Raw genomic sequence first — 16,744 nt, 5'->3', positions numbered from 1 at the left:
AAACCCAGAAACCAAAACCAAAAACCTAAGGAATGTATGAATAATGTGGTCAGTGGTAACAAAGTAAAATAAAAGCAATCATGATAATCCTGCTAGTTGCCTCTCTATACCAGAACCCCTATACTGGGGAGGCAATATATAGGGAAGGCCAATGAAATGGAACTGTAGTCATTGGGTAAGAATCCAAGAAAAGAGGGCTGACTCAGCTGGGAGGCTTTCCTTTTGTCCTTGCCTCATCCCTTTCCTACTTCCTGAAATATGAATGTAATGGTTGGAGCTGCAGCAATCATTTTGCAACCATGAAGTAAACTTGAGGATGGCAATCACATGGTATGAATGATGAAACAGATAAAAAAGGAATCTGAGTTCAGATGATGTTGTGGTGCTGCCTACCATGAATTGCCCATCTCTAACTTCCTTGACATTAGGAAAAATAAGCCCCTTTCTTTTAAAAGCACTGATTTGGGGGTTTTCTGTTAAATGTAGCTGAACTTAATCCTCCCTGAAATAGTTTTCACTTTTAAGTGCTTATTGCATGCCAGGAGCCTTGTAAAGTATTTTACATTTAATCTTACAATAACCCTATATATTATTATTATTATTCCCCTTTTACAGGTCAAAAAAATCAAACCATAGAGAGATTAAGTACCCTACTCCAAATCACATAACCAATAAGGGGTGGAGACTAAATTAAAACCCAGTTTGCTTGCCTCCAAGCCCATGATCTTGACAACTGCACAGGCTAGTCAGTTGTCAGTCACCCAATGTGTAAACTAAAAGAGATCTTAGATATTTGGAAGTGCAATCATCTTCATATTTTATAGATAAGCCAACTGAATTCCTGAAGTAAATGTTACTGAAGTGAAACAAGCAGCCAGAATCATACAGTCTGTAAGTAATCAAACTGTAATAGACTTTGGATATGTGACGAATGCTCTTATATTAGATGAACTGTCTGGAAAAACCAGACAGGCATAATCAAAATATCATCTTATTAAATAACTTTCATTTCCCATTAAAAATGTCTTCTATCTATTACCTCACTGAATTCATTCATCAATCTATGGCAGTCTGGCTATTGTCCACAGCTCTCTTAAAACTATTCTCACAAAAGACATTAATCAACCTTCTAACTGATAAACCCAATTTCCTTTTTATTCCCACTTCTGATTCTTCCTTAGCATTTGACAGTTGGTGACCAGCTTCTATTTCCTTAAAACTTTCCTTCCTTTACCCAATTCATTTTCCACATTGCCAACACTTTTTCTGTGACACACATCTAATTGTGTGTTTTATTTTCTTTAAAAAATTCTCACTGGGTTTCTATTATCTACCTATAAGTTAAAATTTGAAATTGTTAATGTTTTAAAACTTTAAAAATGTTTAATAAATAACATATGCATGTGTACAAAATTCCAAAGGTATTCAAGAGTACATAATAAAAAGGAAGTCTCATCAATAAATGTGATTCACCACATACACAAAAGCAAAAGCAATGATCATATGATCATCTTGCTAGATGCAGAAAAAGCATTCGAAAAAATCCAGCATCCTTTCACAATAAAAATCCTCAATAAACTAGGCATAGAAGGAACATATCTCAGAATTATAAAAGCTATATCTGACGAACCCACAGTCAACATCATATTGAATGGAGAGAAGATAAAGCATTCCCCCGAAGAGCTGGAACAAGACAAGCATGCCCACTGTCACCACTCCTATTCAACATAGTGCTAGATGTCTTAGCCAGGGCAATCAGGCAAGAGAATATTAAGGGTATCCAAATCAGAAAAGAGGAGGTCAAACTATCACTCTTCACTGATGATATAATCTTATATATGTTAATAGAAAACCCCAAAGATTCCATCAAGAGTCTCCTGGAATTGATAAATAAATTCAGCAAAGTCTCCAGATACAAAATCAATGCACACAAATCAGTACTATTTTTATATACTAATAACAGTCAAGGCAAGAGTCAAATCAAAGACTCAATACCATTCACAATAGCTACAAAGAAAATAAAATATCTACGAATATACTTAACCAAGGAGGTGAAAGATCTCTACAAGGAGAACTACGAAACTCTGAGGAAAGAAATTTCAGAGGATAAAAACAAATGTAAAAAACATATCATGCTCATGGATAGGTAGAATCAACATTGTTAAAATGTACAAGCTACCCAAAGTGATTTACAAATTGAACATAATTACCATCAAGTTACCAAAGTCATACTTCATAGATCCAGAAAAAGTAATTCTACACTTCATTTGAAACCAGAAAAGAGCCCAAATAGCCAAAGCAATCTTAAGCAAAAAGAACAAATCTGGAGGCATCACATTACCAGACTTCAAACTATACTACAAGGCTATAGTAATCAAAACAGCATGGTATTAGTACAAAAAATAGAGACATAGACCAATGGAACAGAACAGAGAACCCAGGCATAAAACCATCTACCTACAACCAACTGATCTTGACAAAGCAGACAAGAATGTACATTGGGGAAAAGAAGCCCCATTCAGCAAATGGTGCTGGGAAAATTGGATAGCTACATGCAGAAGAATGAGATAGGACCCCTACTTCTCACCACTCACAAAAATTAATTCAAGATGGATAAAAGACTTAGATCTAAGCATGAAACCATAAGAATTTTAGAGGAAAATGTAGGGAAAACTCTTCTACATATCGGCCTAGGCAAAGAATTTATGAAGACCCCAATGGCAATCATGGCAACAATGAAAATTAACACATGGGATTTGATTAAACTAAAAAGTTTCTGCACAGCTAAGGAAACAATCAACAGAGCAAACAGATAATCTACAGAATGGGAGAAAATATTCGCAAACTGTGCATCTGATAAAGGGCTAATAACCAGAATTTACAAAGAACTCAAGCAAATCAGCAAGAAAAAAATAAATAAGCTTATTAAAAAGTGGGCAAAAGATATGAACAGATGCTTCTCAAAAGAATAAAGGCAAATGGCCAATAAACATATGAAAAAATATTCAATATCACTAATCATCAGGGAAATGCAAATTAAAACCACAATGAGATATTACCATATCCCAGTTAGAATGGCTTTTATTTAAAGTCCAAAAACAATAGATGCTGACAGGGATACCAAGAGAAAGGAATACTTATACACTGCTGGTGGGACTGCAAATTAGTACAACCTCTATGAAAAACAGTATGGAGACTCCTCAAAGAACTAAAATAGACCTACCATTGGATCCAGCAATTCCACTACTGGGTATTTACCCAAAGGAAAAGAAATAATTCTGTCAAAAAGACACCTGCATTCAAATGTTTATTGCAGCACAGTTCACAATTGCCAAGATGTGCAATCAACCCAAGTGCCTATCGGTTCATGAGTGGATTAATAGATTATGGTATATGTACACCATGGAGTACCACTCAGCCATAAGTAAGGTGAGTTAATATCTTTTTCAACAATCTGGATGGAACTGGAGACCATTATCCTAAGTGAAGTATCACAAAAATGGAAAAATGAACACCACATGTACTCACTATTAAGTTGGAACTAACCAGTGAGCACACAAGTGCACAGAGGGAAATAAAACTCAGTGGAAATCAACCAGGGGGGAGCGACATGGGGGTAACAAACCAACCTAACTGGTACTATGAACAGTATTTGGGTAATAGATATACCTATAGCCAGGATTCAAGCATTACAAAAATGATCCATATAACCTAAAACATTTGTACCCCCTTAATATTTTGAAATATGATAAAGAAATGGAAGTCTCCATCTGACCGTGCCCTTGACCTCTCAATCTCCTTCCCCACAGGCAATCACTGTTACTAGTCTCTTGGATATGCTTTTAGGGATATTTTATGAGACTGATGGGGTTCAGAACATGCTACCTCAAAAGATGGAACCTTGGAATATTGAATATTTTAAGCTGAAGGAATTGGAGAAACAGCATATGCAGAAAGGTCTCTCTGATTTTTCCACCACTCTTCTTCCCTGAAGCAGGTCATAAAACTCAAGAGGGATTTTCTGATCTTCCCCTGAAGCAGGTGATAAGACCCTCATGTGAGAAGTGCTCTCCCTATACCTAGAGAAAAAGAGCATTCTCATCTCTGAAGATACAGGGACACAGAGAAGAATCTGAACAAACAGGCCTTGCTGCATTTCTCCCAGTTTATTACTACTAAACCATATTCCTTTTGTCCTATTATATTTCTCCACAACTCTCCAATCTTCATCAAACCTAGCATAAAAATACTCAAATTCAACCATTTTTTGAGTCTTCATTTCCTTATGAAGACTCCTATGTCACATAAAACTTGATAGCTTTCCTCCCCTGCAGACAGTATATCCCTTCTAGTTTGACCTTGTACATAGGAGGTGACCCACAAGACTTCAAGTTTTATCTCACCACTTCCCTAATACATCTCACAAGATAACCCTGACATTTTTATGAAGAAGCATAAACCCTGGAGTCATTTTGAAGAAGAGCTATGCAAATGTATATGACAGTATCACTTGTACTACTGCATACTCAACAAACATATCTGGCTTCCTTTCTTTATGGTAAGAGAGCTGGAGTCAAATCCCCAGCTAGGACTGAAAAGAAACCAAAGCATACAATGCTTAGAGCACATTCCTCATGTGAATTGTAAGAATCCTTGAAAATTTATGATCATGTTCTGCATTAAGTTCCAGAATATTTATTAGTATATTAGAATTACCAGAAGTACAGAAAGGACATTGAGAGCTTCCTTGCTTAGGAGAGGAAGACGACCTATTTAATGGTCAAATGGGTTTCCACAAGAGATAGTGACATCATCACACAGAAGCTGAATGACAATGTGGCATAAATGTTGTAGAAGAGAGTCAAATAACAGCTGAGAGCATAGGTGGTAGGACCTTTCAGCCTATTCCACTCTATGATTCTATGACTATGGTCCTTTTCACATGCTTATGTATATTTCAGGGTAGAATTACCTCTTTTGGTCCACCTTTTCTTTCCAGCGCTTTGAGGATTCTGTGTGCCTATGAGAAAAAATTGAAAGTATGATGAAAAGGGTAAATGATCTCAGCTAACAAACAATAAAAGAAAAACAGCACTGTGTGATGGAATATTAACAGTATAGGAGATGAAGGGCTGTGAATTCATTGGTATTGGCACCCAAAGTTATGATACCTGCATCTCTCTATTTCCTCAATCACTGTATGTCTAATACTAATTAGAATATATTATTAAATTAGCTTACCTCCACTTCTTTTCAAATAAATCTCTACCAAATGTGTTTGGTGGAACTTTTGGAGTAGTAGCCAAAGATTGCTTGAATAAATCAGCTAGGTGGGCTGCAACTTTAAAAACAGATGCATTTAACTTTTATCCCCACTTCTTTATAGAACGACACAAAATAAGTACCTGACTATTCATTTGAGATGATTTTTAAGAGCTATATTTAATCTGTCAAGTATTTATTAAGGATTTTCACGACCTAGTTCTAATACAATAGTAAATTAGGCCACTTTTATAAAATGTCCTACTAGAGAACACATTACGTTTACAATCAAAATGTAAAAGGCAGTGACACCTCATTTATCCCATGTTATTAGGGAAGACAGTTTTCCACTTAATTGAATTTCTTCATATTTGAAACAGCAAATCTTAAAACAAATTAACTGTCATATAAAAATTATTTTTCTAAATATTTACCTGCTTCATGAATCTAAGGACATGAATATAAGACAATGATTGTTTGATAATTTGGGTAGTGATTCTCAGAGTTTATTCACAGAACATGGTCTCAGTGGGATGCCAACAAAAGATTGAAAAAAGAAAAACATTTCCATGTTCCATTGTTATATGCTTGGGAAATGCTGATTTATATAAGGTAAAATATATTTCATTACTGTAGGACTTTTCTACTTCCTTAATTAGTTAATATACATTGTGATTCTAAAAGAGTAAGTCAGTATGTAGCATTATCCAAACTTATTTTAGTAAAAAACTCTTTTTCGATGGAAACTTGTCATAGACTAGTGTTTTGGGAAATACTTTGGGGAAATGTTGACTTAGGATCACCATTACTCATGTCAGGAACTATGGAAGAGGCTATTCACCTCTTGGATCTGTTTGTTTAAAATATATATTTAGTTTGTCTTTCACTATTGGGTAGCCTCTGTGCTTACCTCTGTTGTGCCTGTTCCCTTGTGCCAAAGGTTACAACAAATGGTGTAGGATAGGATTGCCAGATAAAGTATAGGGCACCCAGTTAAATTTGAATTTCAGCTAGAACATTTTCTAGTATAAGTATGTCCCGGGCTATATTTGGGACATACTTTGTTTTAATTTGTTTAGTGTTGTTAAAAAGGAATACCTGAGGCTGAGTAATTTATAAAGAAAAGAAGTTTAAAGCATCACATGTACTCACCAGAAAATTAGTTTCCCTGATCATCACCTAAATACAAATCTGGGAACGACACCAATTGGACATCAGACTGAGGTGGGGGGTGGGGGAGGGGATGGGGGTATGCCTACACAATGAGTGCATTGCGCACCGTTTGGGGAGTGGTAACACTTGAAGGTGCTCACTCGGGAAAGAGGGGGTGGGGAAAAAATATGAAACTATTGTTTTTAACTTGCACTGTTCACTTAATAATTTATTATGAATATTTCCCATATTATTTCATATCATTGTACAAGAAATAATGTATACATTATGAGGACATACTGTATCTAACAAGATATACTGTTAGACTCTTTGATTCTGTAAAATTAAATTAAAAAAAAAAAAGAAATATATATACTGGTTTTCAAAAAAAAAAAAAGAAAAGAAGTTTATTTGGCTCACGGTTCTGCAGGCTGTATAAGAAGTGTGGTGCTAGTGTCTACCTCTGGGGAGGGCTTCAGGTTGCTTCCACTCATGGTGGAAGGTGAAGTGGAGCCGCTGTGTACAGATTACATGGTGAGAGAGGAAGCAAGGGAGGGGGCAGGGTGGGGAGAGTAGCTAGGCTCTTTTAACAACCAGCTCTTGCAGGAACTAAAAAAGCCAAAACTCACTCACTACCTCCAGGAAGGTACCAAGCCACTCCTGAGAGATCCACCCAAATACCTCCTCATTAGGCCCCATCTCCAACACTGGGGATCAAATTTCGGCATGAGATTCGGAGCGGTCAAACATCCATGCTGTTTATCTAGAATTCAAACTTAACTGAGACTTCTGTATTTTTATTCACTAAATCTGACAATCCTACCATAGGAGCTGCCTAGGTAAAAGCATGACAAGAGTGTAAGGACAGAGAGACATTGGGGGTTGTGACTTCTGTGATAGTCATTCTAAAGGGACAGCTGCTAATTACCTTCAGCCAAATGCCACTGTGTGGTAAAGTGACATTTCAAGAGAAGAAAAATCTAGACAAACAGCAACAAAAACAACTATACAAGCAAACATTGTGGAGGATACACAAAACACAGCTGTGGGCTGAATGAAGCCCTGGTTGCCAGTTTATGACCTTTGCCATATGGCAAATAGCATAAAAAAAAAATAACAAAATAAAAACCCACCAAATTCCATACTGCACATTTTTTGTGAACTATGAAACCACATAACCATGTTTGTTAGGGCTGTGTATATCCCAAGTAAATACTCTTTGAATGAGGTCTAAGAGTAAACATAGTACAAGTCAATGCAAGGTTTTTGGTGCTAACTTTGTGGTTGCTCAAAGTTCTCTGTGTGTGTGTGTGTGTGTGTGTGTGTGGTTGGTGGGGTGTTGTTTGTTGGTTGACTGTTTTCTTCCTACATCTTAGCTATACTCTAAATAGTTGAGGTTAACATAAAAGTCAAATATCAACGTTTTTCATTCAACAGATAAAAGTTCAAGATGAATTCGAGGCAATCATGGTTTTCAAGGATCTCACAACTCAGGCAGAATAATACAGGCAGAACAAACCATTACAACACAACATAGCCGGTATAAGAACAGAGTAACAGAACTTGGTGCTTTGTTATCAGATAAGAGAATGACTAAAAAGTGTATTCAAGATCATTCCTTTGAAATTTGTAAATACATTACAGAAAAATATTAAATGCTAATTACCTTCAGTAACATGACTTTTTGTGGTTTCCTCCATTTTAGGGAAAGACTGAAATGAAGATAGAATTACTTAATGATGACGATTATATTACATACAAAACTCAGTTTGTTTAGAAGCATTCTTTATAAGTTCAAATTGATCTTTTGTAAGGACTACTATAAAATAAAATCATTTTTTAATACCAATATAAAATTTGATTTTTAAGTCATTCCTTTCACCTAACAAATTTCTAAAAATGGAAATCATTTTAAGTTGTAGAAATTCCTCTTCTTCTTCCTATTTCATCCATTAATTTACTCAGCATTTCAATGAATATCAATCTCTTCTGAAGAAAAGAAAAATTTTTATTCGAGGGCCTTCAGAATTATTTTTGATCAAAGGAAGCACCTAAAAGGTATTAATATTTAGAAAATTCGATATATAAAGAAACAGATTTCCACAGATATCAAAAATTATGAGGAGGAAGCAAATGCTTTGAAGAAGTGGCAGAAACAGCTATTCCTTATGATATTTCGTCTTGAAGTATTGAAACAATAGTAACAACACTTATACAGAAAACATTTTCTCACCATAACCAGCTTGAGGAGATCAGCAGCATTGCCCCTCTCCTCCTTCGTTCTGGAATCTTTAACAGTCATTTCCTGTAGCTCATCTTCTTTCTTTAGAATATGGTTTATATAATCCTAGATCCCAGCAGAATAAAATAAATCAATTAAAACAGGGAAAAAGGTAGAAAGAGACACCAAAAATAGTCAACATAAACTTGAAATATTACAAAAGATTAAGAATATGTAAATTCACAATGCTCAACACCGAACTAGTCAAGCAATCTGGAAAGCCTTTTCCTTAATATGTTAATATGCAAAGGCTGAAAAATCTGAAAGCAAACCTTTAGGGGCCATAGGATAGAACTTGGAGAGGCCCTGCAGCTAACTCTGTGCTTCGGTGTCCTCATCAATAAAATGGATAGAGTTGGGTTAGATGGTTTCTAGGATCCTTTCAGGTATAGTCTTTATGATTTTTATCTATGAATGGAATTTTCCTAGTCCATGCCTTTGCGTCCAAGAGAAATATACTTAATTTTTTCCATAAGTATTTGATCTACTTTCATAAATAATGATCCCCTGCTCTATGCCAGGTGCTGGGTATATAACCATAAACAAAATACATATAATCCCTGTTCTAAGGGAGTTAACAAACTAGAGTAAGACATTATAGATATGATCACACAATTAACTATATTTACAAATTCTTAGACCACTTCCAAAGACAACAATCCTTTTCATCTATGGACAAGTACTAGGTTAATGTGTGATTCTATCTTTTTCTAGCAGTCACTAAACCAGTTTTCTATATAGTGAGAAAGATAGGGAACTCCATATAGCAATCACATAAAGAAATTTCTTACATTCTCAATGTCTTTGGGGACTCTTTAGTTTCTATAGCTTTATGTCTGTGCATATGCTAAAAAAATTTCTATACCTTATGGGAGCCATTAAGTATTTTCTACCTCTCAATTTTCTACTCTCTGGAAGATTGACATTCTTGTGCTACACTAAATAAATATTGGCAAAATTACATAATTTCAAGTTTCTCAAACCTAAGAGCAATGATTGCCCTGTTCCTTATTCTTTGGGGTCATGTTACCTGGATTCTATTACCTTAAGGGAAACCTGCAGCCTCAGTTTCACCTCATCCTTTATGACCTCATGCTGAATGAACTGGCGCATCTGTAGAACCTTGGGGCCCTTGAGTATAGGTGCTGGGGCACTCATTAGCTGCTTGGACCCAATGCAAAGGCCCTTCCAAATCTGAGTGCCAAATGGAGGTCCTGGAGTTTTTTTCTGTTAACAAAACAAAGCAAAACTACCACCAAAGAAATAAGAATGTTTGATTTAGTTTATTTATTTATTTTTTACTCAATATTTATTATGTAGATATAGGTATATCAGGAAGCACCTGTTAGGGATACAATGGTGAAAAAAAAGATCCTTAACCTTAAAGTGTTCTGCAAATGTAAGGAAAACTGACAATAAAATTGGGCAAGCTTTCTTCTTTATGTGTGTTACCAAGAATCTGGATATTTTAAAATCCCTGAGCAATACTGTGCGATGGTAATTCAATAGCAGCCTCACTTATGACAAATGTATGTGACTATTCCCTTATACCCAGAGATAACCTAAGACATTTGGAATTAAGCAGTCTTTGACTTTCTGGTTCCATGTTGATTTTGACCTAGAAAGATTCTTTGAGAGAGAAATCATTCTATAGATCTGGACCACCTTTGAGCTCATTCTAGATTAAGCATGCCTCCAGAATCTTCTCAGGATCCCATGGGCAGAAATGTCTGCCTTAGAGTGAACTTATATCTCTATATTATACTTGTAATTGGTTTTCAGGAATGGTGTGCTTTGCTGACCTACGTCCTGAAGTGTGCCCCACGTGCTTCATTTTAAAAGGCCTGGCCAGTGACAACCACTCAGGGGCTTGCTGGGGCTGGGCCACTTCTGTCAGGTGTAGAAGTTCATAACATAAGAGTTTCAGAGGAAGAGAATAAAATTCCTTCATTAATCTCAGATGCGGCATATCCTTTGTCATCGTGTAGTACTTACAACTTGGGTATAGCCTTAGTAAGCCACATGGTCACAATGGTGAGATCTCCTCATTTTCAGAGAAGGAAATGGAGATCCAGTGTGACTTGTCTCCAACACACATTAGTAAGTGGTAGAACCAGGACTAGAAGTCACCTTGATCTCATCATGTAGATTACAGTCACCAAATTAAACTATAGGGGTAGGAGGTCTTTGTTATCTTAAGTGTTCATCATCTGTGCTCTTGCTATTACAAGATTTAGTGTAGGGCAGCAAAAATCATCATAACTCAAAAACATTATCCTCTTTACTTAACAGTATCTCTCTCTGATCTCATTATCCATATTCTCATTGATTTAATAATTTAACATCTGACAATATGCTGGACATATTACATAAATTGCTTGCAAAATAAAATGGCAAATCTGGCAAGATGCAGGACTTCATGATTCTTGCCCAAGATATTTTCTTTCATCCTTTAAAAAGCTTCAGGTTGGGCTTCTCTAATCAGACATAATTACAATGTTTACTGTCTACCATTACAGTTGCAAATCCACACGTAATCTTTCACCTTATTCTTATGTGCTCAGTTTGTGCATTTTTAATATATGAAGGAAAATAGAGGGAGAGTGAAAGATCTAAAATTATGTGTTAAAACTAACAGATAAGAAAGGATGGGGGGAAGTTTTCCGCATGGCATCATATCAGGAATACCATGATAGGAGACGTGTAACTTGGGTTACTCAGAAAGGATATTTTCATATTATAGGAAGACATTCAAGCCTGCAATATAGGATAAAAGAAATAAAACCGAATTAGTTAGCCAAGAATATTTCTCTAAAATGTTACTGTACATCTACAAATGTTAGAATATTCAAACATAAAACTCTTTGAGCCCATTAACAGTTTATATAAGGATGAAAATATATGAATACATGGGAGGAGACCTGAGACTCCAGTCCTCTGATAGATGCATATGAAATAAAGTGACTTTTCAGAAGAAAATGTATACCTCAACTGCAGGAAATGTTTCCCATGACCTTGACTGGAGATTAGGAGGAACAATTGTATCTAATTCCTTCTTCATTAGCCATGGTGATGCTTCATGAAAAGGGCGAAGGACTGTGATGCTCAGGGTACCTGGTTCAAAAAGAGTTATCAGAAGACCATTCACCCATCAAAATTATTCTGAGAAATTCAATGTGCATTCACGAAATTCAATAAAAACTTTTTGAATTGCCTTCTACGTGAAAGTTAAGCAAGACACAATGATCATGCTAAGGACCTTACAATCTAACAAGAAAGATGAGGCTTTTAGTTACTGTAGCAATTAGAGACTGGGTTTAGACTACCTAGAAGTATTCATGGACATCTCACTGTCCCTCAACAACCATATCCAAGTCCTGTCAGTTCTGCCAATACATTTTTTAAATTAATTGTTTAATTATATTTTATTTTTTAACTTAGGAAATAGCAAAACACATTAAAATTTCTTGAGTTCACCTGCATCTTCTCTCTCCATGGACCCTACATTAGATCATGTGCCTCAGAAAGATCTTGTTCTAGACCATAGCAACAAATGGCATTTCTACTCATATGTTCTCTGTAAATAAACCTCCCTCTGCAATCAGGGTGACTGATAATGTTAACCCATGATTAAAACTATTTCTTGACTTCCTGTTTCTCATGAGATAAAACTGAGTCCTTAATATTTTCTTGCCCCTGCCTCAACTTGCACCATTTTCTCCCTCTGTGCTTCAGCTACTTTCACCTTTCCCCCCCTGTTCTCCAATGCTTTATGCTTCCTCCTTTATGTTTCCTTTTCCAAGAAAGCTCCCTTCCTTACCTTAATTAACCCCTACCTATCCACTCGCTCTTGGCTCAAGTGTCTTCAGGGAAGTCTTCTAAGCCAAATCAGGTTCCTCTATTAGATTCTCTCATAGAACCATGTTACTTTCCTTCATCGACCTCATCCCAATTTATAATCATACAGTCATTTGGGCAGCTACATAATTAACACCTATTTCTACCATTAAACTGTAAGCTCCATGGAAGTGGGGTCGATGCCTGTTTTAGGTTATCATTGTATTCCTAATTCTTAGTCCAGCCACTGTTTGGCACATGGTGGTTGCTAAGTGGATGTTAGTTAAGTGACTGACTAACGAAGCAATTTGAGATGAATTCTTATTCTCACACAGTTCCACACATGCACCGAATAGCCAGTCAGAGCCCCTAACTCTGTATATTCACAAAGAGCATGGTATATTGACATTATGCATATGTACACTGATACATTAAAAGATATGAGGGCACAGAGATACAGGCATATTCATAAATGTACACAAAATATACCCTCTAAAACAGATAAAAGATAAAAAGAAACACATACATAAACTTAGGCATAGCACATAGTTTTGTACATAGAGAACATGTAGGTGTTTATCTATATTTAAATACCCATATTACATATATTGATGACTCTTACTTAATGCAGTATGTATCTCCAACCTCTAGCCATGCACCAATTTCTTTGAAATTGATGAAAATGACATAAATATCCAATGAAATATAGCTTATATAACTTATCATATATTTCAGGTTGGCATTATAACTCACATATCAAATGTACCTTCTTATTGTATTCAATTTCATCAAGGCAACATCTTCAAAATGACAAAAATGAACTTACAAGAGGTATCTCACTATTCTTTGGTTTTTCTTACCAAAATGAACTAAACTCATAAATAAGAACCTTGGTACATACCTAAACACAGACAAAAATCTGCTTATAGGTAGGAGAGGGATACATGCAATTTACGAAGGTTAATGCTCAGATATCTTTTGATATGTACAAAAATTCAAGTAGCTATGTACATAGGTCAACATGACTAGGTGGAAAGTAGAGTAGAAAAGTGAGCAAGGTAGAAAAAGTAGAGAAGGTAACGTGAGGATGGATTGGATAGTAAGGAGGATGAGAGTTGGTGTAGGGACACAAAGCATTCCAGACAGTACAGGTTCTTACCTGGCTGTTCCTGCACCGGCTCTTGGAGAACAAGAGTAGTTGATTCTCCATATGCCAATGATAGGTATTCTTCTATGTCACTGTCTCGAAGAAGTTCCACTCCTGATCCATCAGCATAGATAACAAAAAACCTGTTTGAAGAAATAAAAATCTAACCATTTGAAATATTCAGTTAAAATGCTTCTTGAACTTAGAATTGAAAGTAAAAGTCATGGTATTATTATCATTTTACCTGGGGACATGTTCACCATAGACTTGCTGATGATGCTTTTGAAGGTGAATATATGATAAATTATCATAGCCCTCAGTTTTTACATTTAAATCATCTTCCATTTTTTCTTCAGGTAATATTGTTGATGAACTACCATCAGCCATGACCTAAGGGACAAAGTATATAAGCAACTAAAAGAAAAAAAAAAACCCTATAATGCTTAGATTTCTGCTGATCCAATTTGAGGAAGCAGGTGATCTTTTGGTATACTCAGAAAATCAGACATGCTTATCTGGAAGGTATTGTTCATTAAGTATAGATTGCATTAATAAAAGTAAAAAGCAGCACAGCTCTACTTATAAGCCACACTGAGAATGGAAAAACAAACTGGAACACATTTTGAAGAAAGTATGGAGAGGAAACTCAAAACCTTATGTTATGAGGATTAGTTCAAGGAATTGGTAATTTAAACATGGAGGAACAGGTCCTCATGTGACAGGTGTCTTGAAATAGTGAAAGCACCATCCATGGAAGAGGATTATACTCTCAGACTCTAAGCACAGACTTAAGACTTGTGGATAGAATACATAGGGAAACAGATTTAGTATCAATAAGAGAAAAAATGCTCTGGCCCTTTATACTGTCCAAATATGGCATGGGTCTCTCTAGGAAGCAGAGTGGTTCAGGCCGAAAGACCACTGAAGACAATGCCCAGGAGAAGTATCAATGCCTGGAAAAATGCTTGGCCTAGACAACCCAGACATTTCACCCTAGATGGTTTTGAGCTTTAAGTTTCTACTTCAATTTGTTGTAAGTTGAAATTTGTCAGCTTGAACTCATGCTGTGAAGTCTCAGTTACTTAGCAAAGAGAAAATAAGCTGGATCAGGGCCTGTCTGCATATGAAAACAAGTTAGGAATTCTGTGGCATGACACCAAATCTAAAAAGTAACTTCATACTTACCAGCCGATGGACAGAATTCCACTGTTGGGTGAAAGTGAAAAAAAAAAAAAAAAAAAAAAGATAATTGCCTAGAGCCGGAGTTGGCAAATCTTTTTTTGTCAAAATCCAGAAAGTAAATATTTTAGAGTTTTCAGGCCATACGTCGTTCTCTGTCGCAACTACTCAACTCTGTCATTATTATGCAAAAGTAGCCACAGGCAGTATATGTACAAATGAATATGGCTGTGTTCCAACAAGACCTTCTATAATAACACTGAAATTTGAATTTGCTGTGATTTTTATGTGTCATGAAATACTTTTCTTCTTTTGTTTTTTAAAAATCACTTAAAAATGTACAAAACCATTTTTAGGTCATGGGCCGTGGTTAGCCAATGCCCGGCCTACAGGGAAGGGGACAGTTGTGATGTTGAAAGACAGAGAAGTAGAAGATAAAGTAGCTGCCATAGAACGGTACCTCTGCAGACTTCCCACCTCCCCACTTCCATTCTACCAGGTATTTCTCACCACGGACTCTCTGTCTGCTCAAACAAACTTGCCTGCTGCCTTGTGTTTGCTCCCACTTTAACCTGGGAACAGACCATTCTCATACTATTCTTTTTATTGTCATTACTTTTAGATGTCTGCTAATGTTTCTTCCTTTCTGTTCTACTTATTTATTTGGCTTTAACATTTCTACCATATCATTTGTTGGGCTTGCCATCCCCTATGGAAGTATACTTAATAATAAAAAATAAATATTGATATTCATTACTGCTTGCCCAAGGTATTGGGAGTGAAGTGGGTAACTAATCCCAAGGCAACTAAGGTAAAAATCTACATGGAAGCTGTCTATTGTGAAGTATCTCAAAAGCAAAGCCACAGGCTCTCTCTACATACTAAAGATGAACTTTACCTGAAAGGTGTTTCCCTCGGGGTCCAGAACTTCACAGACAACCTCTGAAGTGTGCCTCATGATGTACTTGCTGGCTCTCAGCTGCTCACGCTTTTGGAAAGGACAGTGCATATCACTGCTTGATTCATGGCAATAGATAGCGGAACAATCTCTATCAATGTGAAGAGAGCCTGTGTTTGCAGGTAACACCTGAAAGGGTAACAGAAAGAGAGAAATTTAAAAAATGTTCTTGTTCAATTTGATGGACTTGGGGAATCACTTTAGGGAAAAGAATATTCAAAAATCCTAGTCACAAACTGTGTTTCCAGGAAGAAAACATTACACAAGGAAAGGCTCAAGGTTTGGGAAGACTACTTGATAAGGAGGCAAACTGAATAATTAAGACACGATTTCTCCTGTGCCCTCACATTTTACCTACTCACTTTAATATCTCTTCTAAGTAATTGTCCTGAACCCTCTTATTTCCAATATTTAGTATATTTTAACCGAGGTAAACAAAAGTAGTCCTATTAAAAATGCTCGGGTTCCTTTGTGTTCTTGGACAAGAAGCATCTCCAAAAGGGTCAAAAGCCATGAGATAAATGCTCTTAGAAGCTATTATTTGTCCTCACTCCTCTGGTGGCTGACATAATCCTTAAGTAATAGCTTTTATGTAATGGCTTCTGGTTCATTTAGATTCTTTTCTGAAATATAATGCCCATACCATAAATCCAGCCTTTAAAAGTGTATAATTCAGTGGCTTTTACTATATGAAACAACTTGTGAAACCATTATCACCGATTCCAGAACATTTTTATCACCTCCAAAAGAAACCCTGATCCCATTAGCAGTCACTCTATCTCACCTTTGCCCCTGGGCCTTGGCAAACACTAATCTACTGTCTCTGTAGAGTTACCTATTCTAGACATTTCATATAATGGAAGCATGTACTATGTGGCCTTTTGTGTCTGGCATCTTTCAGTTAGCATAATGTTTTCAAGATTCATTC

General features: G+C 36.2%; 1 protein-coding gene across 1 annotated transcript in view; it reads right to left on the bottom strand.

Annotated features, from left to right (window-relative positions):
• Positions 1 to 16,744, bottom strand: part of SPAG17 (sperm associated antigen 17) — a 227,296-nt gene that overhangs the window by 19,774 nt on the left and 190,778 nt on the right. Inside the window, exons 32-40 of the mRNA XM_069478902.1 lie at positions 15,757 to 15,945; positions 13,924 to 14,069; positions 13,692 to 13,822; positions 11,682 to 11,809; positions 9,740 to 9,922; positions 8,648 to 8,761; positions 8,081 to 8,126; positions 5,242 to 5,341; positions 4,973 to 5,020 (exon numbers count right to left, since the gene is read on the bottom strand). Coding sequence (XP_069335003.1) covers positions 4,973 to 5,020; positions 5,242 to 5,341; positions 8,081 to 8,126; positions 8,648 to 8,761; positions 9,740 to 9,922; positions 11,682 to 11,809; positions 13,692 to 13,822; positions 13,924 to 14,069; positions 15,757 to 15,945 — 1,085 coding nt within the window. The remainder of the gene's footprint in view (positions 1 to 4,972; positions 5,021 to 5,241; positions 5,342 to 8,080; positions 8,127 to 8,647; positions 8,762 to 9,739; positions 9,923 to 11,681; positions 11,810 to 13,691; positions 13,823 to 13,923; positions 14,070 to 15,756; positions 15,946 to 16,744) is intronic.

The sequence above is a fragment of the Eulemur rufifrons genome, chromosome 8, assembly GCF_041146395.1.
Source record: "Eulemur rufifrons isolate Redbay chromosome 8, OSU_ERuf_1, whole genome shotgun sequence".
NCBI classification, from domain to species: domain Eukaryota; kingdom Metazoa; phylum Chordata; class Mammalia; order Primates; family Lemuridae; genus Eulemur; species Eulemur rufifrons.
This window is presented reverse-complemented; position numbering and strand designations above follow the sequence as displayed.